Raw genomic sequence first — 25,775 nt, 5'->3', positions numbered from 1 at the left:
AGACAGGTCAAATAACAGATAGTGATGAAGAGAACATAAGAACAAAGGCAACTGCAGAAGGCCTATTGGCCCATACGAGGCAGCTCCTATTTATAACCACCCAATCCCACTCATATACTTGTCCAACCCGCGCTTAAAACAATCGAGGGACCCTACCTCCAGCACGTTATGCGGTAATTGGTTCCACAAATCAACAACCCTGTTACTGAACCAGTATTTACCCAAGTGTTTCCAAAATCTAAACTTATCCAATTTCTACCCATTGTTTCGTGTTGATACTTTTAATACCTTTAATATAATACCTTTTAATATAATAATAATTAATTTTTTAAGGGGCCTCGTAGCCTGGTGGATAGCGCGCAGGACTCGTAATTCTGTGGCGCGGGTTCGATTCCCGCAAGAGGCAGAAACAAATGGGCAAAGTTTCTTTCAACCTGAATGCCCCTGTTACCTAGCAGTAAACAGGTACCTGGGTGTTAGTCAGCTGTCACGGGCTGCTTCCTGGGGGTGGAGGCCTGGTCGAGGACCGGGCCGCGGGGACACTAAAGCCCCGAAATCCTCTCAAGATAACCTCAAGATAACCCTATTAATATCCCCTTTGTTATGTCCATTCACCCACTTGTAAACCTCTATCATGTCACCCCTAACTCTTCGCCTTTCCAGTGAATGCAACTTAAGCTTTGTTAATCTTTCTTCATATGAAAGATTTCTAATTTGGGGAATTAACTTAGTCATCCTACGCTGGACACGTTCAAGTGAATTTATATCCATTCTATAATATGGCGACCAAAACTGAACTGCATAATCTAAATGGGGCCTAACTAGAGCAAGATATAGCTTGAGAACCACACCACGTGTCTTGTTACTAACGCTGCGATTAATAAATTCAAGTGTCCGATATGCCTTATTACGAACATATATGCATTGATCCTTTTGTTTTAAATTCTTACTAATCATAACTCCCAGATCCCTTCCGCAATCTCAACACCATCTAGCTCGTATCTTGTAACTCTATCATCATTACCTAACCTCAGAACTTTACATTTATCAGCATTAAACAGCATCTGCCAATCCTTTGACCATTTCAAAACCCTATCTAGATCAACTTGAAGTGATAGTGAGTCCTCCTCTGAATTAATTTCCCTACCGATTTTCGTATCATCGGCAAATTTGCAAATGTTGCTACTCAAACCTGAATCTAAATCATTTATATATATTATAAACAACAGAGGTCCCAGGACAGAGCCTTGAGGCACTCCACTTACAACATTTTCCCACTCTGACTTGACTCCATTTATACTAACTCTCTGTTTCCTTTGGTATAGCCATGCCCTAATCCAGCTTAATATAGCACCCCCAATACCATGAGACTCTATCTTTTTAATCAGTCTTTCATGTGGCACTGTATCAAAAGCTTTGCTATAGTCTAGGTACACAACATCACAATCCTTACCACTATCAACTGCCTCAACAATGCTAGAATAAAAAGATAACAAATTTGTTAAACATGAACGGCCATTTATAAAACCATGTTGCGACTCAATTATTAATTTATGTTTTTCAAGATGAAGACGAATTTTATTTGCTATTATAGATTCGAGTAACTTTCCCACAATAGACGTTAGGCTAATTGGTCGATAGTTAGACGCAAGTGATCTATCTCCTTTCTTAAAAACTGGTATCACATTAGCAACTTTCCAAAACTCTGGCACTCTGCCTGACTATTGATTTATTAAATATGGTTGACAGTGGGTCACAAAGCTCCTCTTTGCATTCTTTAAGCATCCTGGCAAACACTTCATCCGGCCCTGGGGATTTGTTTGGTTTGAGTTTTACTATTTGTTTAAGAACATCCTCCCTGGTAACTGCTAAACTCGTCAACCTGTCCTCGTCCGCACCCACATAGACTTGTTCGGCTGAAGGCATATTGTTAAGTTCCTCTATAGTAAATACAGATACAAAATATTTATTAAAAATACTACTCATTTGAAGAACCTTATAGGTAAAAAGAGAGCTTGGTACAAAAGGATTAAAAATGGGGAGGTCACTTTAGAACAGGAATTCGTACAACTGGTTAGAAATGTTAAATTAAATGTTAAATGATAGTGATGAAGAGATGAGTAGTACCTTTAATAGATATTTTGTATCTGTATTTACTAAAGAGGAACTTAACAATATGCCTTCAGCCGAACAAGTCTATGTGGGTGGGGACGAGGACAGGTTGACGAGTTTAGCAGTTACCAGGGAGGATGTTCTTAAACAAATAGTAAAACTCAAACCAAACAAATCCCCAGGGCCGGAAGAAGTGTTTGCCAGGGTGCTTAAAGAATGCAAAGAGGAGCTTTGTGACCCACTGTCAACCATATTTAATAAATCAATAGACTCAGGCAGAGTGCCAGAGTTTTGGAAAGTTGCTAATGTGATACCAGTTTTTAAGAAAGGAGATAGATCACTTGCGTCTAACTATCGACCAATTAGCCTAACGTCTATTGTAGGAAAGTTACTTGAATCTATAATAGCAAATAAAATTCGTCTTCATCTTGAAAAACATAAATTAATAATTGAGTCGCAACATGGTTTTATAAATGGCCGTTCATGTTTAACAAATTTGTTATCTTTTTATTCTAGCATTGTTGAGGCAGTTGATAGTGGTAAGGATTGCGATGTTGTGTACCTTGACTTTAGCAAAGCTTTTGATACAGTACCACATGAAAGACTGATTAAAAAGATAGAGTCTCATGGTATTGGGGGTGCTATATTAAGCTGGATTAGGGCATGGCTATACCAAAGGAAACAGAGAGTTAGTATAAATGGAGTCAAGTCAGAGTGGGAAAATGTTGTAAGTGGGGTGCCTCGGGGCTCTGTCCTGGGACCTCTGTTGTTTATAATATATATAAATGATTTAGATTCAGGTTTGAGTAGCAACATTTGCAAATTTGCCGATGATACGAAAATCGGTAAGGAAATTAATTCGGAGGAGGACTCACTATCACTTCAAGTTGATCTATATAGGGTTTTGAAATGGTCGAAGGATTGGCAGATGCAGTTTAATGCTGATAAATGTAAAGTTCTGAGGTCAGGTAATGATGATAGGGTTACAAGATGCGAGCTAGATGGTGTTGAGATTGCGAAGTCGAATTGCGAAAGGGATCAGGGAGTTATGATTAGTAAGAATTTAAAACAAAAGGATCAATGCATAAATGTTCGTAATAAGGCAAATCGGACACTTGGATTTATTAATTGCAGCGTTAGTAACAAGACACCTGGTGTGGTTCTCAAGCTATATCTTGCTCTAGTTAGGCCCCATTTAGATTATGCAGTTCAGTTTTGGTCGCCATATTATAGAATGGATATAAATTCACTTGAACGTGTCCAGCGTAGGATGACTAAGTTAATTCCCCAAATTAGAAATCTTTCATATGAAGAAAGATTAACAAAGCTTAAGTTTCATTCACTGGAAAGGCGAAGAGTTAGGGGTGACATGATAGAGGTTTACAAGTGGGTGAATGGACATAACAAAGGGGATATTAATAGGGTATTAAAAGTATCAACACAAGACAGAACACGAAACAATGGGTATAAATTGGATAAGTTTAGATTTAGGAAAGAATTGGGTAAATACTGGTTCAATAACAGGGTTGTTGATTTGTAGAACCAATTGCCGCGTAACATTGTGGAGGTGGGGTCCCTCGATTGTTTCAAGCATGGGTTGGACATGTATATGAGTGGGATTGGGTGGTTATAAATAGGAGCTTCCTCATATGGGCCAATAGGCCTTCTGCAGTTGCATTTGTTCTTATGTTCTTATGTGTCTTGTAACTCTATCATCATTACCTAGCCTCAGAACTTTACATTATCAGCATTAAACTGCATCTGCCAATCATTTGACCATTTGAAAACCCTATTTAGGTCAACTTGAAGTGATAATTCCCCATATCCCTTTAGGATTTTTCTTCAAATTCTTTGTTTTCCAGTTTGGATCATTAGTATTCGATCTATTCAATTTACATGGTATACTACGTTCCTGGGCTTTGCTTAGAATATTTTTAAATAGATTATATTTGGAATCCACATCGAAATCCCCTTTTCCGTCACCTGTCGCTGGGTTCACGTCTAGCCCACACCCCATCCCCAAGACATTCCAATCTATTTGACCACAAAAAATTCTTAGGCTATTGAAATCAGCTTTTCGAAAATCAGGCACTTTAACAGAATTTTCTCCTACAGATCTATTCCATTCTATGCTAAATCTGATTTCTTTATGATCACTGTTCCCTAGCTCACTCCCTATTTCCATGTCCTTAATTTGTGTTTCCCTGTTAGTTAACACTAAATCTAAAATATTATTTCCCCGCGTTAGTTCCTTAATGTGTTGCGTAAGAAAGCAATCGTCAATTAATTATAGAAAAACTTCTGCTCCATTATTCCCTGTTTTGTTCACCCAGTTTATTCCACTAAAATTAAATTCACCCATGACATAAATACTGTTAGATCTAGATATTTCATCCCATAGATGCTTTGCTTCCATTCTGTCTAAATTTGGTGGCCTATATATATCTCCTATTAAAATATTATTGGCTTTTTCATTTAATTCTATCCAAATAGTTTCTGTGTGTGGCTCAGTTTTGATTCCCACTTTGAGACTACATTTCAAATTGTCCCTAACATATATGGCTACTCCCCCTCCTCGTCTAATATGTCTATATGTGTGAAATAGTTTAAATCCATGTATTTGATATTTAGCTAATAGTTCTCTATTTTCTACATTCATCCACGTTTCGGTAAGTGCAATAATATATATTTTTTTCTGTACAGACAAGAGCATTTAACTCGTTTATTTTGTTTCTTAGACTTCTACTGTTAGTGTAATATGCCCTAAGCGAATTGTTATTTTGAGGCCCTTCTCTTTCCCTGATCATTTTGCCAATTCTTTTCTCCAACAAACACATACTTTTATTACCTCCTTCCTCCCTATCAATTCCCATACCACTATCTACTAACAGTTTAAACCCAAACAAATGCCTCTAAACACTGGTTCCAACGAGTTCGCAACAGCAACAACGCCAGCTCTCGATAGATGCACCCCATCACGAGCATACATTTCATTTCTCCCACAGAAGTAGCGACTACTGCAGCCACTATTGTATAAACCAGTAGCGACTACTGCGGCCACTATTGTATGAACCAGTAGCGACTACTGCGGCCACTATTGAATGAACCAGTAGCGACTACTGCGGCCACTATTGTATGAACCAGTAGCGACTACTGCGGCCACTATTGTATGAACCAGTAGCGACTACTGCGGCCACTATTGTATGAACCCGTAGCGACTACTGCGGCCACTATTGTATGAACCAGTAGCGACTACTGCGGCCACTATTGTATGAACCAGTAGCGACTACTGCGGCCACTATTATATGAACCAGTAGCGACTACTGCGGCCACTATTGTATGAACCCGTAGCGACTACCACTGCCACTATTGTAAGAACCAGTAGCCACTACTGCGGCCACTATTATATGAACCAGTAGCGACTACTGCGGCCACTATTGTAAGAACCGGTAGCGAATACCACAGCCACTATTGTAAGAACCAGTAGCGACTGCCGCTGCCATTATTGTAAGAACCAGTATCCACTATTACTGCCAATATTGTAAGAACCGGTAGCGACTACCACTGTAGTAAAAACCAATATCCACTACCACAACCACTATTATTAAGAGGTATTTATGGGAAAACCGGGAGCTAAGCTCCGCCATTAAGAGACTACCTACCACACCTAAACAGCGGCTTGTTTGAAAGAAACAACACAGCCAATTGCCTGCAACTATCAGCTTAGCAGAGAGCAAGGTCACCTGAAACGACTTGACCTCTCTCAACGTGTGAACATTAAATCTCGAAGGGTGTGATTTTATAATTGCTTAAGGCCGACTGCCCTGGCGCTGCCAATATCCTGAGTGACTTAACCCTCGTTTTATGTTAAATATTAAACAAAACTATTTATGGTGTTTCAACTCGCTAATCATTATCTATGATAAGAACCCAAATGTTTTCTGTTTTAAAGTGCCTCAATCCTTCACCCAATTTAAAGGTCTATCTTCAAAGATAGCATTGTCTTGTAGCGAGTTTTTTCTTTTTTATTCTGTATCGTTTGTAAATTTGTAAATGTTTATTTGTAATAACTAGGCCGTAATATAACTTGGAATAACCTACTAGCTTCTCTGTGAGTTTCGTATGGTTCAGATTATTAAAAGACTTGCTTACATCTCTGTGTTAAATGTCATAATCCTTTCCAATAACAACTCTGTGAAATATACTAGTAAAGAGTAGGAGTAAATTTTTTAAATGTAAGCGGTCCTTATTAAAACCACATTGTAGGTTCTTTATTAATCACTGTTTGTTAAGATGCAAACTACTGGCTTTTATGAATTTAGATACAAGCAATTCTCCTACAAAAACGTTTTTCTGATTAGTTAGACTATGCTAGTTATTTTCTACTATTTTTTAAATATTAGTTCCGGATTTGTAACCATCCACACTTCCAGGAATCTGCTCAACTCTAATGATTTATATATATTATATGATTTATATTATATATATTAAATAAATGCTCCCTAATTTCTGCTTAACATTCTTTGAAAAACCAGACAAATTCTTTCTGTGTGTAGATGTTCTATTCAAAAGTTACTTGAGGATAAATTGTGAACACGAAGATACTTCTACCCTTAATCACTATCAGACGTGTGATATACAATATAATAAATATGCTATCGGCAATTGAAATTAAAAAAAAAATGTTTATTCTATTACTAAATTTTAACCCAAATTTTGCAATATATCAACAATTTTAAGAAGCACAGAGCTCCACCGGTCCACTCCAGCCCTGGGGTAGGGAAGTCAAGAAGGTACCTGGGAAGTAAATCTTCCCAGGTTCCCAGGTAAAGTTTGAAACACTGACATACTCATAGCATACCCGGGTATATTGTACCTCACAGCGCATATCAAAGGTTATAATACATGTAGAAAAACTTAAGTCAAATAATGAGACAATGGATCAACAAAATAATAACCCACTCTTCTGAAAACAAGAGGAAATGTAGATTGTATATTTTGATCCCAAGGCGGGATACTCTTCGATAATGCTTATTTTGATCCCAAGCCTGGAGCCTCTTCGATTCTGCTGAAGAAAATCCCGGATTGGGGTTCTTTTTATTCCTTTATATATTTACAAGAGTTCTCACATTCTTGTACAGCCACTAGCACGCATAGCGTTTCGGGCAAGTCCTTAATCCTAATATTACCAGGAATAAGACCTGCCAAATCGTTTAACAACCAGGTACCCATTTTACTGTTGGGTAAACAGAGGCTACAGTTAAGGATTGGCGCCTAGTAAATCCTCCCCGGCCAGGATACGAACCCTTTACAAAGCGCTCGCGAAACACCAGGCGAGCGTCTTACCACTACACCACGGAGACTACACAAATATCGAAATATAGAGTCTACAGTTCGTTCTGTTTTCAGAATAGTGGGTTATTATTTTATGGGTTATTATTTTATGGGTTACTGTTTGTCATTGATCAGTGCGCTATTGCACTTCATTCCGATATCAACAAAACGTTTGGGATCCCTTACCGTACTGAAGGCATAGGTGAGTGTGCCATTTCTATTGACAGTTGTGTCGAGCACCTGTCCTGAAGGGTACAGTGTCAGCATCCACCTGTCTACTGACGCGAAACCTGTTCATACAAGGTTTACTGTTAAACTTAGATTCCTTCTTGATAACAATGCTTATCAGTTTACATAATGTGACCTGTTCTTGTTACCATGTGTGTAAGTACTCTGTAGAAAGAGTATTACATATTATCTATATGACTGTCTTTGGAATTGTCTAAAATACTTTAAGAAAGCTTATAAGATCATTTTTTTTCAAAATTACTTACTCAAACAAAAATTGATTATATTTATAACTTTAAGAAGAGTCATCATGCTTATCACAAGATTATGTTTATTTGAAACGAAACTTTATATAGAACGAAATAACTTATAACAAAAGTAACGTGAGCAATAAATGCACTGTAATAAAAGTAGGTTTATGTAGAAATAGGCGGAAGATAACAGTGAAGTGTTGTACACAGCTGAGAAAACAAAATTCTGAGCACTGTAGTACGGAATGTACAGTGTACAAGGGAGAGTATATTTCTATGATGGAGTACTAGTAATTCAAACAAAGTAATTAAGAAGGGGTGTAGTTAATGAGGTCATTAGTAAGGAGATCAGCCATTATCACGCGATCTGGCGCTAAGGGTCATACCAGCACCAGGCAATCTTCTTCTTGAGGTTATCTTGAGATGATTTCGGGGATTAGCGTCCCTGCGGCCAGGTCCTCGACCAAGCCTCCTTTTTTATACACCCCCCCCCCCCCAGGAAGCAGCCCGTAGCAGCTGTCTAATTCCCAGGTACCTATTTACTGCTAAGTGAACACGGGCATCATTATGAAGGAAACTACCCATTTGTTTCCGCCTCCGCCGAGGATCGAACCCGAAACCTTAGAACTACGAATCCCGAGCGCTGTCCACTCAGCCGTCAGGCCCCCTAGGACAATATCAGCCTATCCTCTTGTTCAGTTAGTACTCATAGTAACGATGAGGATCATAGTACATATATGACGTCATGGACAATTAGAATGTACAAATCGTTACTCTTGAATTTGGACAACCCGGAAAAGGTTTTGTATTTATGTTGCAAAGACAACCTAAACTAACCTAACCTAACTTTCCTTGGCCTAATGCGAGATCTAATATACTACATATATGTGCTATACTAGGCCTAGGAATGTTTAAATTTGTATTTAGCTTTATTATTTCGGACTTTAAAGTGAATAGTACCAAATTTTACTAATTGACTTGTATGTCAATATTTGTATTATTAGGCATATGTTACAAAAAGTACTATTTAAACAGGAGGACCAACACCTGGGATAATGAAGCACAGGTCACTGTAAACCAGCACCAGGGATAATGAAGCACAGGTCACTGTAAACCAGCACCAGAGATTATGAAGCACAGGTCACTGTAAACCAGCACCAGGGGATTATGAAGCACAAGTCATGGTAAACCAGCACCAGGGAAATTGAAGTGAAAGACAACGTTAAAAGGGCCTATGTCGGAAAACCAGACTCCAATTTACTAATATTAAATAAAATAAGCAGATAATATTGCTGCTGGGTTGTATACACAAGTTAACCCATAGAAAATGTAGCCTGTAGTGGAATTTTCAGTCAATAGAAAACAGGATATCATTGCCACATAATTTTTAAATTCGCCAGCTATTCTGCTGGGAATTATTCTTAATACAGCAGTCTTTGAACTTTTAACATCATAAAAATATCTTATTTTAATTAACTTAATTATCAGTACCAAAATAGAGTAATTGTGACCTGTCTACCACTTGTTGACATCTGGACAAAAGAGCCAGGGCGTCAGTGGTGAGAGGTTAACCATTGTTGCTAGACAACACGTCGCTGGAGCGAGTTCAGCTACTATAATTCTCCCTTGTACGAAGGTTATGTAGATCAAATTAGTGCTTCTTCCATCATCAACTCGCAGTCAACATCTAAACAAGGGAAGTGTCTTTCCGAAATCTTATCTAATCATTTCTGGCCAGTTAATGTTAGGTAGATATAGGGCGAACCAGTTAGCACAAGGGGCAGCAACTCAACCCAGGTAATTATTCCTTGGTCCTTATCTTATAAATAATATACTAATATTTCCTCTGATATAGCTGTTATATATGTAGGATTCCGGCTTTACATAAAGTGCCCTTGACAGGAACAATAGAAGTGGAAGCAAGAATTAATCTTGGTAAACCAGTACATGGGAGGATGCTAGCCTCAACCAAGAGGATTATTGGGTGTCATCATCCTTGTTTATACCTGTCCATACAATAAGATAATACCTCTCAATTTCATTATTAATATATGTAGTTTAATACTGTAGTTTGATTGGCTGCATATATATAAATTTAATATACCCCCCGAATGTGCAAGGAGTCGATTTGTGAGAATGCTGCAGAAATAGAGTCCGCTAAACCTCATACAAATTGCTTTGGAAATATGTAAATTAACGTAAATATAAACACTATATAAATTCATATAAATTAATAAATATAAATCTCACAGGTCGGTTCCCTATAGCCTAAGTAAACGAGAGCCAGGGCATGTAAGGAATCAAGATAAACCTGCACAAGGAAATATGAAGTTAAGGGATAAGGTAGACCAACAGTAACTATGGTGTGGCGGCTCAAGGTAAACCAGAAACACTAAATCTGAAATAAAAGATCAAGGTAATCCAGAATCCGGAATTTAAAATAAATGAAAAATGTAAACCTGCACCAGGAACTGTGAAGCGATATATAGTCTTGGGTAAACCTGCAAATTGGGAATATAAAATAAAGGGCCAAAGTAAATTAGGGCCAAGGTACAGCAGCATCAAGAAATGTGAAGTGATGACCTATTGTAAACCAGCACAAAGGAATGTCCAATAAAGGCTCAGGGTAAACCTGTTCTAATGAATGGCAAGAATCATGGTAACCCATCATCAGAAATGTAAAGTGAATGTCCAATGTAAAGTAGCACCTGACACTTTGGAACAAAAGGCCAAAGTAAACCATTACAAGGGAATGTGAAGTATAGGGCCCAAGTAAACCATAACAAGGGAATGGGAAGTTTTGGTAAAATATAAACCATCACATGGGAATATGAAGTACAAGGCCAAAGTAAACCAACACAAGGGAATGTGAAGTATAGGGCCCAAGTAATCCAACACAAGGGGAATGTGAAATGAAGAACAAAGATAAACCAACACTTGGTAATTTGAAATACAATGAACAAGTAAACTAGCACCAAGGATTACCAATAGTTGGTAAACTAGCCGCAGAACATCTGACGAAGCGGCGGGAGGAGGTGGGGGGTGGCGATGGTTATCTTGAGGTTATCTTGGGATGATTTTAGGGCTTTGCGTCCCCACGGCCTGGTCCTCGACCAGGCCTCTTTTTTTGTTACACACACCTACAGGAAGCAGCCCGTAGCAGCTGTCTAACTCCTAGGTACCTATTTACCGCAAGGTAAAAGGGGCATTAGGGTGAAAGAAACATTTTGCCCATTTGTCTCCGCCTCCACCGGGGATCGAACCCGGAACCTCAGGACTACGAATCCGAAGCGCTGTCCACCCAGTTGTCAGGCGCCCCTGACGATAGAGCGATAGTGGTGCGATAAAGCCAATTAAACACTAAAATCAACAAAGCATGTAAAATATTCTAAGAATAAAGAAAGTCTATTAATGAACTGCGCGATAAGCATGACCACTTTACCATCACATAGGTCATACACATACCTTTAAGGCAGGCTGGAGTGAAGACAATGGTGGTTTTGAAGATGAAGGAGGTGTTGAAGGGGCCTAACCCCTCCATCATCACCCCGTTCAAGTTAAACCTGGTAGTGAAGGAGACGTTGGCCAGACCCTCGGATACCGACACCTGCCATCACCACCTTCGTTATTACCTCAAACTTTTCTTATATGACAAGAACTGTTTAAACCACTTGATATCACTGGTGGACATGAGAACACAGTATTTCTCAACACTACTCAGGCGTTTATGTAGTATTGCGAGATTCAACTAATTCCCTGCTCCTCTGAGCAATATCAAGAGATCTTTTTGATCTGTACGAGAGGGGGAGGGAATTATCATGGGAAAGCGCCAAGCCATTACGATTATATGGCACTTGGAAGGGGAACAGGTTATGGATTAGGGATGGGACGGGGGGAAGGAATGGTGCCCATCCACTTGGACAGTCGGGGATTGAAAGTCGACTTGCGTGAAGCGAGACCGTCGCGCTACCGTCCAGCCCAAGTGGTTGGGATTCTGTGAAAACTGCTTCGTCCTTGCCCAGAAAAGTATATTTTGAAGTAAATGAGTAAAATTAAGATATTATCATATGTATAATCAAATGTGTTCACAATATTAAAGCTCATCAATGTAAAGATGAAGATAAGTAACTGGACGTGGTGAGTGATGATGTGTGACAGCAAGACTTAACTCACCGTGGTACTAAAAGTGGTATTTGAGACTTGGTTGTAGAGGAAGAAGGTGAGCAGGTGGTTGCCAGGCTGCAGGATTGTCGTGTGGAAGGTTTTCTGAAGCGCTTGAGCGATTCCTCCACCACTAGATGTGCCGAAGTCCAGCGTCTGATTGGCTGCAGAACAATACACGGGATATCATCTCTTGCAAACTGTCATCCACACTTCCGTGACAATAAAAATTCCATTCACCTGGGCTCTAGGAGACTCGAACCGTGGCCCCACGTGTATGAGGCCGAAGTTCTAAATCGACTGGGATATGAATAGTCTTAATAAGGAAAGTTTCCAGAAGCAGCATCCTGCTGCCAAACTGGAATTCTCGACTTTTCCTATGAGGGAAAGTCCCTGAAACTTTCCCTGATTTTCAGCCTCACACGCATGGGGTCCACGGTTCGAGTCTCCTAGAGCCTAAGTGAATGGAACCTCGGGCAAAAGTTGTTCACTTGCACAATGATGACGAAAAATTAGGTTTCAGCTTATTGATATGACACAGAAAATGTGAAGGACAATATAAATATTTCCTACAGCGGGTATGGGGATAACTTTAAAAAACACTGTCTCCAATGTAAAATAAAATTTAAAAAAATGCAATGATTAACATAACTTTCATATAAAGCAGTGTCAGATCACAGAGGAGAATTGAAACAGGCATTTCCTTAAGTACTTTCGTATAATAATATATCTTCAGAAGGAGTGATTTTACAGGTCAAGTATTGGACATAAATAGGCAAGAGAGAATGGTGGAGTGAGGTGAGGCACAACAACAAATGAATGGGAATTAGGTGGACACAAATATGAGCCGCACAAGAAATGCTGAAGGCCAATTGGCCCATACAATGCAGCTCCTATCCTTACCCACCAACAAGCCCACACATGGATTATAATAGCATAAGATAGTAAATATTTACAATGAATTAGTGGGAAATGTGTTCCAATGATCCTACTCAAATCACCCTTTAATTGATCTATCAAAAATAGATCTAAGTTACATAAACCACTGCTAATGTTCAAATTACTTTCTTTTGTAATCTATATCAAATCAGATTTAATTATGCTTCTGTTATAAGTGATTTTACAATTCGTTATTGTAGAAGCCATCTCCCAATCAATTTGGTGAGCATCTTCTGACAGATGAACAAACAAAGTATTAGACAATTGGCCATGTCTTACAGAGTATTTATGTTGCGAAATTCTACATTTAAAATCTTTAGATGTTTGCCCAACATAGAACTTATTACAGTATTTACAAGGTATTTTATAAATGACACGATTATCACTTCGTAGTGATAATTGTGTCATTTAGCAAGTAGCAAAAAGTAGCAAGTAGCAAAATTGTGCTAAGCCAGAAAGAACTATCAGACTTCTAATCCAGGAACTGTTAGATATTTCCCCTCCAGTTGGATTAGTTGGTGAGTTGGTGACTCACTCCAAGCCTTTAGACAGGAACTTGAGTCCTTGCTCAAAGCACTTAAGAATAAAGTGAGTCTGGATGAATCAGACTGGTTAATCCAATTATATATGAGATGCAAATTACCCAGTGACGTACTGGATAAGTTTTTGTCTTATATAACAAATCTTCTCTAACAGTAAAGGGGATTACGAAAGGTTTAACATTAATCATAGAAAGACAACGAGAGAACACAGATGGAAAAGCAACATCTAAACCTTCTTTAACCACTAATAGTAAACAACAGAGTACAAACAGTACTCCAAATAAATCTAAAACAACTTTCCCCTCCCCAAAGTGGAAACAAGGCAGTGTGGGCACATATGCAGTGGGTCCCTCCAAACCTACAGTTACTGTGTCACCCAAAATGGTGACTCCCCAGGATGCTGTTAACGTCTGGAGGTCATGTGTGTTCTGTGAAGAACAACATACCATGTACAACTACAAGGCTTACCCTGATCGTGCTACACATATAAAACGACTCAAAGAGTTACGTAAATGCACCTTGTGTATAAGGTCACAATCCTGATACTTGTGCAACTCAAATGCGTACCTGCAATAGATGCCATAAGGGTCAACACCGTACAGCACTTTGTGGGGACTCAAGTACAAAGTCTCCCAAACCACAAGTGGAGGAAGGAACTTCTACTTCAGTACAACTTTGTACCATACTACCTGACATCAGTGTCTTGTCAACAAGATCTGATCATAAATCAGCTCTACCCACTGCTCAATTGATCATTAAAAATGGAAAGTCCAAGGTCACTATATGTGGATTATTTGACCAAGGGTCACAAATGACTTTTATCTCAAAGGAGGAGCCTTGAAACTCAAACCTGTACGAGAGACACGAATAGACATAGCAGGATTCCTGACTAACTCAGGAGCCCAAGTCTTCAAGGTAGTACAACCTAAAGTACGTTTAGGCGGTTATGCTCGAACGATACAAGCTCTTGTAGTAGATAGATTCGCATCAGACCTGTATGTGTATGGTCTAGGGACAACAGTCAAATTTCTGGAAGAAAAGATAATTAAATTGGCTGACAAAATCACATCAGACAACCTCTCCAATATTGGAATCCTTATGAGATCAGTTGTCTACCATAAGTTTATTAAAGCAAAGGATGAAAAACAGAGAAGGAACCTGTAGGTGGCTATTTGCTAACAGGCACAGTATTATGGCTGAAGCAACCCGCACCTGTAGACCACAAACATGCCAACCCAGTAATGGTTGCATGACTAGGAGAACAGTCTCCACTACAATTCAGAGACATGTCCGAGGATGAGCTTGATCCCCCTGTACATAAATTATAGGACCTGGCAACTCTCGGCCTTGTCCCTGAACAACCTAGTCCAGATGATGATAGGACTTACAAACAATACCTAGACTCAGTTATCTACAGAGATAATCAATACTGGGTTAGGTTACCATGGAAGCTGAATCACCCTCAGCTACCCATCAACCATTTTATTGCACAAAAGCAATTAAGGTCACAGGTGTTGCGCTTATAAAGACATTGTGAGAACTTGAAATTGTACCATGAAATAATCAAGAAGCAACTCGATGACAAATTTATCGAAGTTGTCACAAATGATAACTCAAAGGGTGAACACTACCTGCCACACCACCCTATACTGAAGAATTCATCTACTACCCCACAATAGACAGTATTTAATTGCAGTGCTAAGACAAAGTAGAGTAGTGTTTCCTTCAATGACTGCCTTCAAACTGGCCCTAGCCTGACACAAAAGCTATACGACGTCCTGTTAAAGTTCCGCATCGGGACTTACACATACACGGCAGATATCAGTAAAGCCTTCCTGAGGGTGGGTCTCTAAGAAGAGGACCGTAACTACACAAAGTTCCGATGGATAAATGATCCTAACGATCCAAACAGTAAATTAATCACTTACAGGTTTGCGTCTGTTTTGTTTGGTGCCACGTCTTCTCTGTTTCTGCTTCAAGCTACCTTAGACACACAAAAAGCTTCTTCTGGACTTAAAGAAGTTCAATAGCCCAAATAAAACAGAAATTAGAAATAACTTGTATATGGACAATTTCCAAGGAACAGCCAGCAGTGAAAATAAACTGCTGAATATATACCACGAGGCCAATCGAGAATTAATGGGAGCAAATATGCCTCTCCAGTTTTGGGTCTCCAACAATACCAAATTAAATCAACTGATTTAAACTGATTTTTCCGACTACCAAGTACCTGAGAAGACAAAAGAACTAGGCGTCAAATGGGATACAACAGCAGATCAGTTAACAATCAAGTCGGTGGAGCCAGATACCACCAACCTAACATTGAGAAAATTACTCTCACAAATCATCAAACCCTTCGTAGGCAGACTGTAAAATCCATAACTAAATCCTGTATTATTTGCCTGGAGATATGATGTCAGAGTGTGTCCATATCCAAGCCCTCCTCCACTTCCAAAGGAACGAGTTGTACATATTTGTCCCTTTGAGACTACAGGAGTAGATTTCACAGGAGCACTAACACTAACAGGCACCAAGGACAAAAAAGCAGTAAAGGCTTTTACTTCTGTCTTTTAACTTATGCTACAACAAGGACAGTCCATCTAGAAGTGACTCCTGATATGAGTGCCGAGGCATTCTTATAGGCTTTCGGCAAGTTTGCTTTACATAGATCCTGTCCTAAGTTAATGATCTCAGATAATGGGTCCAACTTAATAGCAGTAGAAGCAAGTCTGAGGAAAATCTGGGCACACCCAAAGGTGCGCACGGCTTTAAATCAATGGCAGTGCCACTGGAAACTCATACCTCCTAGAGCACCATTGCACGGAGGCTTCTATGAATGCATGATTGGTATGGTGACACATTCTCTATGGAAAACCTTACACCGCCAAAAGATTGACCTACAGGAGCTCCAAACCGTAGCCATAGAGATAGAAGCACGAGTTAATAACCGACCACTTACCTACCTCTCTGATGAGATTTTGCAGCATGAACCATTAAGTCCAGCTCATCTGATGTATGGGAGACCTCTCAGCACCCTAGTGTTCCTTACGGACGAGGAACCAGAGGATCCCTCATATGTCCGAGAGAGTGATCTGGTTCAACGTTTCAAACATCTATCAGGGGTGATAAGCCGGTGGAATGACGTATGGTCTCTAGAATACCTTACTGCTCTGAGGGAATATCATTATGGGGCAAACAACCCCCTACAACAGAATTAACTTGAATCCTGGTTACATATTTCTGGTATACAACAATGGGCCACGCTCAGAGTGGCCTATAGCCCAAATAGTCTCTGTTCATCCAGAAAGCCAGGGCATCCTGAGAATAGTGAAAATATGATGCCGAGGCAACACTACTCCCAAAACATTAGATAAATTAGTTCCTTTAGAACTGGCAGGAAAAGAAGAAGTTCAACGACTTCCAGCACCTGCAGAGCCAGTAGGGACGTCCGTCCAGAGCAGACTGCTGCACAACGATGCAAACTAAAATTTAAGCAACACTATAATTCTGAAGGAGAGAAATAAAGTGTTCGCAGTCCCTGCTGGGACTACGAAGAGAATTATGTCAGAAATCCTATACACAAAATAACATAAGTTACCCATTAAAGAAATCAGGGAACGGGTATTAGGTGATGTCAACAACAAAACGTATATTTATATTACCTCAATTTCTTTTAAACAACAGTCTAGTGTTTAAACTTAATAAAAAAGTGTTCACCCGGACTAAATATAATTTCCAATACCAGAAATATAGCTTAACTCTCTATTCCTTAATCATAAATAGAACCACCAAATATTTTAGAACGTCTCCCCTAGAGGCATTGGCACGTACACCACAGACAGAATCATAACAAAACAACATGCTGTAGAGGTGGCTCCTTCCATACGAGCTGGTATAACTCGATAGACACCCGCATTACGTGTCAACAAGCGAGCAACAACCACAACAGCACCTCTACAACCACAGAAACACCAGTATCCATGTTACCAAGTATTTGTGTGTATATTGTGGCCATTTTATAACATAAATAGGTTAGATGGTTATACTGTGTGATTAAAATCCTTAACACATACGTACTCTACCTTATACATCCCTCTTATTTCAAGTCATACCTGTACCTTAATATGTTGGTGTGCTTTTACTAACGTTAAACATCCCAAACACGTAATTGTGAGGGAAGGTACTAAAGCAGACAGTTGGCCCCCTAATATAACAGTGTTTCACCCTGTGTCATTTATAAAATACCTTGTAGAGATTGTAATAAGTTCTATGTTGGGCAAACATCTAATTATTTGAAAAGTAGAATTTCGCAACATAAATACTCTGTTAGACATGGCCAATTGTCTAATGCTTTGTTTGTTCATCTGTCAGAAGATGCTCACCAAATTGATTGAGAGATGGCTTCTTCAATAACGAATTGTAAAAAACACTTATAACAGAAACATAATTGAATCTGCTTTGATACAGATTACAAAAAAGTCATTTCAACATTAGCAGTGGTTTATATAACTTGCATCCATTTTTGATAGATCAATCAAAAGGCGATTTGAGTATGATCATTGTAACACATTTGTCTCACTAATTCATTGTAAATAATATTTACTATGAATTAGTGAGATTTACTATTATAATTTACTATTATAATTTACTATTATACAACTATCTTATAGTTAATATTTATAAACTATAAGATAGTTAATAAATATTAACTATCATATGCTATTATAATCCATGTGTGGGCCTGATGGTGGGTAAGGATAGGAGCTGCATCGTATGGGCCAATAGGCCTTCAGCATTTCTTGTGCGGCTCATATTTGTGTCCACCTAATTCCCATTCATTTGTTGTTGTGCCTCACCTCACTCCACCATTCTCTCTTGCCTATTTATGTCCAATACGTGACCTGTAAAATCATAACAAAATCCTTCCGAAGATGTATTAATATACGAAAGTACTTAAGGAAATTCCTGTTTCAATTTTCCTCCGTGGTCTAACTATCTTGAGATTATCTTGAGATGATTTCGGGGCTTTTTAGTGTCCCCACGGCCCGGTCCTCGACCAGGCCTCCACCCCCAGGAAGCAGCCCGTGACAACTGACTAACACCCAGGTACCTATTTTACTGCTAGGTAACAGGTGCATAGGGTGAGAGAAACTCTGCCCATTTTTTCTCTCCGGCGCCTGGGATCGAACCCAGGACCACAGGATCACAAGTCCAGAGTGCTGTCCGCTTGGCCGACTGGCTCCCCTAAAAAACTGACACTCACATTTTTAATCATGTGTTTATTTTCGTGATTTACACACACACACACACACACACACACACACACACACACACACACACACACACACATATATATATATATATATATATATATATATATATATATATATATATATATATATATATATATATTATTAAATATGACCGAAAAAGTAAAAGTATTAAATATGACCTATAAAGATAGGTTAGGTTAGGTTAGGTAGGGTTGGTTAGGTTCGGTCATATATCTACGTTAATTTTAACTAAAATAAAAAAAAACTGACCTCATACATAATGAAATGGGTAGCTTTATCATTTCATAAGAAAAAAAATTGAGAAAATATATTAATTCAGGAAAACTTGGCTTATTAGGCAAATCAGGCCTTGCATAGTAGGCTGAGAAGTGCGTTCTGGCTACTAGGTACGACATATATATATATATATATATATATATATATATATATATATATATATATATATATATATATATATATATATATGTGTGTGTGTGGTTTCCTCCGAGGCTATGGGTCCCCCTTCTTCCAGCCAGAGGGGGAACTCCCTATATATATATATATATATATATATATATATATATATATATATATATATATATATATATTTATATATATATATATATATATATATATATATATATATATATATATATATATATATAAATATATATATATATATATGTATATATATATATATATATATATATATATATATATATAAATATATATATATATATATATGTATATATATATATATATATATATATATATATATATATATATATATATATATATATATATATATATATATATATAAACCTAGAAGGGGTACCACCTCTGGTGCAATTGTAGGGACCCATAGCCTCGGAGAAGAAAATAAAGAGTACTCAGAGAAGAGCTTGTGGATCCTCACTGAACACTTTGATATTTTCTTCTCCTACCACCCCTATTCTTTTGGTATGTGTGTATATTTATCTAACTTTATTTGAAAATATCATTACACAAAAAAAGTTACAATATTGATTACATGCAGGGTACAAGGCTGCTTGTCACAAGTTGAACAGCTCCTCCAGCTCCTCAGATGGCGGGCAGGAACCATGGATGCAGTGAGCATTTCCTCTCTGGATTGCCACACTAAGGCGCTGAAAAAGAAAACTGGCAGCTCTAGGGTCTCAAGTTGTTTCGATTAGCTTAGATCCCAACTCCTTCAAAAAGCTAGCAGCACTATTACCCCAGGCACCAAGTGTCTCTGAGGCAATGGGGACAAAATTGTAGTGGTGCTCAAGGTCTCTGTATTTACGTGACTTGGCCACTTCCCGGTGATTGGCAGCTCCTCCTGCTTGTGTAGCACTGAAGTCAACATAGGTATTGGCTAAAGTTGAAATGCAAGTGTAGTCCCACACCAACTGTCTACCATTCTTCCAGGGGTTCACTGTGATTCCGTCTGGGTGACCGACAGGCTCATCAGAGTTGCGGGACATTAGGTAACGGGGCTCTCTCTCTGCTGGACAACCAGCTGTGGTAAGGCTTCTCTTAATAATTTCATTGACCTCGCCATGTCTTGCATGCCATCCTCCTGTCCTTTGGCAGAGAAGGCCATGCCGTCCGTATCTGTCGGCCTCTGCCTCGCCGCAAATACACCTGTATTCGGTGTGGATTGGGGCAGCGAGGCGGAGAGCCACGACAATTCAGAGGGCCTGCGGTGTGAGACGGGTGCCGGTAGCTGACATTGGGGTTGCTAATAGGAAATCATCTGCATGGGAAGCTGCTACTGTTGGATTTCTGGGGCTTGACTCAGATATTCAATTATTTGATTATTGTATTTAAATAAATCGAAAGACCACCCACTTTTGAGAAAAGAGGGAAAACGAATAATAGTGATCATTGGAATGACACTAAAGAACCAGTGTCTATGGAAACTAATTAAATGAATAATCACTTGAAAATAATGAATAGACTGTATTATTAATTAATTAAAGTCAAAGCCTCAAATATCAACATTGGGGGGGGGGGGGGGGGGGGTATTTCTAGAAGTTCAAATATATCTAGGAACCAGTGTGGTTCGTCACTAGTTCATTGTTGAGTTAATAACATAGTAAATCTAAATTACAATAGATTCAAAGATATGATAACTCAAATTATGAATATTAAAGATCTGATAATTACTAATTACTGAGCAACAGTCAGAACAAAACACATTAATTACCAAATCATCATTTCTGGCAATAATTTATTTAATGGAAAGATCCTATATGAATTATATAGAAATCAGTAATAATATTAGATAAATTTGTACGAAAAAAATGTCTTAGCTGTAAGACGATTTCTGTAACGCCATTTCGTCATTCGTCCTCGTGGTCACAGGATCCCAATAAAGAAAGAACCGGAGGTGAATATCACGAATGATGAGAAACAACTTGTCGACTCCTCGTATACACGCTGAAATCAGAGAAATTTAAGTAGCATTTGATTAGGCTACGATTTATTTCAAATATTCATGAAAACGGAGAAATTGTTGAAATTCAACTAACGTTGTGTATTAGGTACCCTTGCTGTATAACGACAGACTACTCACAAATATACAATCTAGGATGATGCATCAAACGAGAATGGTATACTTAACATGAGCATATCAAATACTGAGGTTTGCCAAAACCGCGTCAGCCAGTCCCAGGCGTCCACTGCTGTGTACGTGTAATTACAGGTCGTGGCTTCAATTGTTGACGCATTATTAACTGGCCGGGCACTATAGAACACGTGGATAAGTAACTGTTAACTGTTAACCGGGTATCAATGTAATTATTGTCGATAAAAACTCCACAGTTACTACCACGTGTCTCGCCACTCTTCACGCCAGGGATGCCTCGTGTCCAATGGCGTCTCCGCCTTCCCTCAACCCGTCTCTCGCATTCACCACCGAAATTATTAATCACGAATAATTCTTTTCCGTGCAATTATGGATGTAATACGTTAATGAGAACTGGGTTGCAATTATAGGGACTTAAATATTATCATATTCTCGTTTAATGGTGTTAAACGAGAAATGGAGAAGATTTTATTCTCTCCATGGCATTCGCACGTAACAGATAAAACTGCTACTTGATAATAATTTCAGTTAATAACTCTCGGTTTTGGATTATTGGGAGTTATATTATCCGTAGGTAATTATTACACGGAATATTGATAATTTTAGAGAACCACATTCAATTCTTTAACACATTGGTAATAAACGTGTCTAACTAGACATTATCTGACGCAATGTTGCTACTCGATTTCATGAGAATTCTAGCACTAATACGCAGATGAAATGGTTTAATTTATGTTGACACTACCGTTAGTGAGATTAATAACTACTGTAGTTAGTATATAATGATGATGATGTATTATAATACAATAGTAGTTTATTAGTGTTGGAAATTTCCAACAGCTACAGCTCTACGTCGGGCAGTGTCATGTGGTGTTGTCGCAGCTTCTAGCAAAGTCGCAGCTTCTTGGTCGGCAATGGGGCGATCCCAGCTGGATTGCTTATGGGCTTCAGAAGGCGGTGGTTGGGGTGCTGGTCCTGCGAGAGAGACCCATTTGGTTGTGCAGTCTGTGAAGCTGGGATCATGTACCCCTGCCTGTTGAACTAGGTCCTCAGGTAGGATTTCCTGTACCAAGTTGTCAGACCACACTGAAGAGGACAGGAACGCTGGTACAGCAATTTGTGTTGCTGTGCGCACGCCAAGGCCCCCGAGTCTGACAGGAAGGGAGGCCTGTTTCCACTGTGAGTCACTGAGGGAAAGATTGAGGGCTTTTTCTAATGTTGATTTCAGCAAGCTGTCGTACTCTTCTAATTTAATATTGTTGAAAGATGGCGAACATCTTAGAAAGTAGGTCAGTCTGGGGAGGGACAAACATCTGGTGATGAGTGCATCTTGAGCATCGATGTCTTCAATCCTCTTGTTCATCTTCTTCAGGTCAGTGATCTTCTTACCAAGGATCCCGTCGATGGCATTCCTTCCAAGAGGAGCACCTAGGAGTGTGCTGTCCTCAGGGTTGGTTGTATGAATGTCAGGCAAACCAACCTTTATTTGCTCTATTATGCGCTGGTTGGTGGAGGTTATTTCGCACTTGGAAGGGTTCAGGGTGAGGTCTAGGCTTGCTCCTTGCTCCTGAATTATTCTTATGTCGTCCAAGAGTGATATATATATATATATATATATATATATATATATATATATATATATATATATCTATCTATATATATATATATATATATATATATATATATATATATCTATATATATATATATGTCGTACCTAATAGCCAGAACGCACTTCTCAGCCTACTATTCAAGGCCCGATTTGCCTAATAAGCCAAGTTTTCATGAATTAATGTTTTTTCGTCTACCTAGCCTACCTAACCTAACCTAACCTAGCTTTTTTTGGCTACCTAACCTAACCTTACCTATAAATATAGGTTAGGTTAGGTTAGGTAGGGTTGGTTAGGTTCGGTCATATATCTACGTTAATTTTAACTCCAATAAAAAAAAATTGACCTCATACATAGAGAAAAGGGTTGCTTTATCATTTCATAAGAAAAAAATTATAGTAAATATATTAATTCAGGAAAACTTGGCTTATTAGGCAAATCGGGCCTTGAATAGTAGGCTGAGAAGTGAGTTCTGGCTACTAGGTACGACATATATATATATATATATATATATATATATATATATATATATATATATATATATATATATATATATATATATATATATATATATATATACATATATATATATATATATATATATATATATATATATATATATATATATATGTCGTACCTAGTAGCCAGAATGCACTTCTCAGCCTACTATGCAAGGCCCGATTTGCCTAATAAGCCAAGTTTTCATGAATTAATTGTTTTTCGACTACCTAACCTACCTAACCTAACCTAACCTAACTTTTTCGGCTACCTAACCTAACCTAACCTATAAAGATTGGTTAGGTAGGGTTGGTTAGGTTCGGTCATATATCTACGTTAATTTTAACTCCAATAAAAAAAATTGACCTCAAACATAATGAAATGGGTAGCTTTATCATTTCATAAGAAAAAAATTAGAGAAATAATATTAATTCAGGAAAACTTGGCTTATTAGGCAAAACGGGCCTTGCATATTAGGCTGAGAAGTGCGTTCTGGCTATTAGGTACGACATATATATATATATATATATATATATATATATATGTCGTACCTAGTAGCCAGAACGCACTTCTCAGCCTCTTATGCATGGCCCGATTTGCCTAATAAGCCAAGTTTTCCTGAATTAATATATTTTTTCTAATTATTTTCTTATGAAATGATAAAGCTACCCATTTCATTATGTATGAGATCAATTTTTTTTTATTGGAGTTAAAATTAACGTAGATATATGACCGAACCTAACCAACCCTACCTAACCTAACCTAACCTATCTTTATAGGTTAGGTTTGGTTAGGTAGCCGAAAAAGTTAGGTTAGGTAAGGTTAGGTAGGTTAGGTAGTCGAAAAACAATTAATTCATGAAAACTTAGCTTATTAGGCAAATCGGGCCATGCATAGTAGGCTGAGAAGTGCGTTCTGGCTACTAGGTACGACATATATATATATATATATATATATATATATATATATATATATATATATATATGTCGTACCTAGTAGCCAGAACGCACTTCTCAGCCTACTATGCAAGGCCCGATTTGCCTAATAAGCCAAGTTTTCATGAATTAATTGTTTTTCGACTACCTAACCTACCTAACCTAACCTAACCTAACTTTTTCTGCTACCTAACCTATAAAGATAGGTTAGGTTAGGTTAGGTAGGGTTGGTTAGGTTCGGTCATTTATCTACGTTAATTTTAACTCAAATAAAAAAAAATTGACCTCATACATAATGAAATGGGTAGCTTTATCATTTCATAAGAAAAAAAATTGAGAAAATATATTAATTCAGGAAAACTTGGCTTATTAGGCAAATCGGGCCTTGCATAACAGGCCGAGTACGACGTTCTGGCTACTAGGTACAACATATATATATATATATATATATATATATATATATATATATATATATATATATATATATATATATATATATATATATATATATATATATATATATATATCGACAACCTATGATAACCATCTTTGTAACCCATATGTAACTCCTTTTTTGTAACAAAGTTCAAATAAAGTAAATATATAGGTGTACATACAAAAGAATGGGGGTGGTAGGAGAAGATAATATTAGTGTTCAGTGAGAAACCACAAGGTCTCCTCTGAATACTTTTTATTTTCTTCTCCGAGGCTATGGGTCCCCACATTGGCACCAGAGGTGGTACCCTCACAAACTTTATATATATATATATATATATATATATATATATATATATATATATATATATATATATATATATATATATATATATATATATATGTATATATGTATATATATATATATATATATATATATATATATATATTTATATGTATATATATATATGTATATGTATATATATGTATATATATATATGTATATGTATATATATGTATATATATATATATATATATATATATATATATATATATATATATATATATATATATATATATATATATATTAGTATATTTTTGTACCAGTCTTTCTTGTAAACGTATGTTGTTGAATATGACTGTAAGGGTAAGATTTATGATTCTAACACGAATCTTCTCAATACTTCTTACGTTTTCTTCACTGTCGGGGATAACTGAAATATTAACTCTCCAAACTTTATTTCCTCATTTTTTTATTTATGGTCTGACACATAAAAGCGTTTCGCAAGGGCTTTTTACGTTTTCAAAGACAGGTTTACACATATCGTATATCATGCTTATATTCGTTTTGGGTGAGGTGATGTGACACA

The 25,775-nt window shown here is 37.7% G+C and overlaps 1 protein-coding gene across 1 annotated transcript in view; it reads right to left on the bottom strand.

Annotated features, from left to right (window-relative positions):
- The window catches only part of LOC138373087 (uncharacterized), a 251,001-nt gene that overhangs the window by 203,207 nt on the left and 22,019 nt on the right, over positions 1–25,775 (bottom strand). The window contains exons 5-7 of the mRNA XM_069339112.1: positions 12,099–12,250; positions 11,391–11,532; positions 7,633–7,736 (exon numbers count right to left, since the gene is read on the bottom strand). Of these exons, the coding sequence (XP_069195213.1) occupies positions 7,633–7,736; positions 11,391–11,532; positions 12,099–12,250 (398 nt within the window). The remainder of the gene's footprint in view (positions 1–7,632; positions 7,737–11,390; positions 11,533–12,098; positions 12,251–25,775) is intronic.

This window comes from Procambarus clarkii, chromosome 41 (assembly GCF_040958095.1).
Source record: "Procambarus clarkii isolate CNS0578487 chromosome 41, FALCON_Pclarkii_2.0, whole genome shotgun sequence".
Classification (NCBI taxonomy): domain Eukaryota; kingdom Metazoa; phylum Arthropoda; class Malacostraca; order Decapoda; family Cambaridae; genus Procambarus; species Procambarus clarkii.
This window is presented reverse-complemented; position numbering and strand designations above follow the sequence as displayed.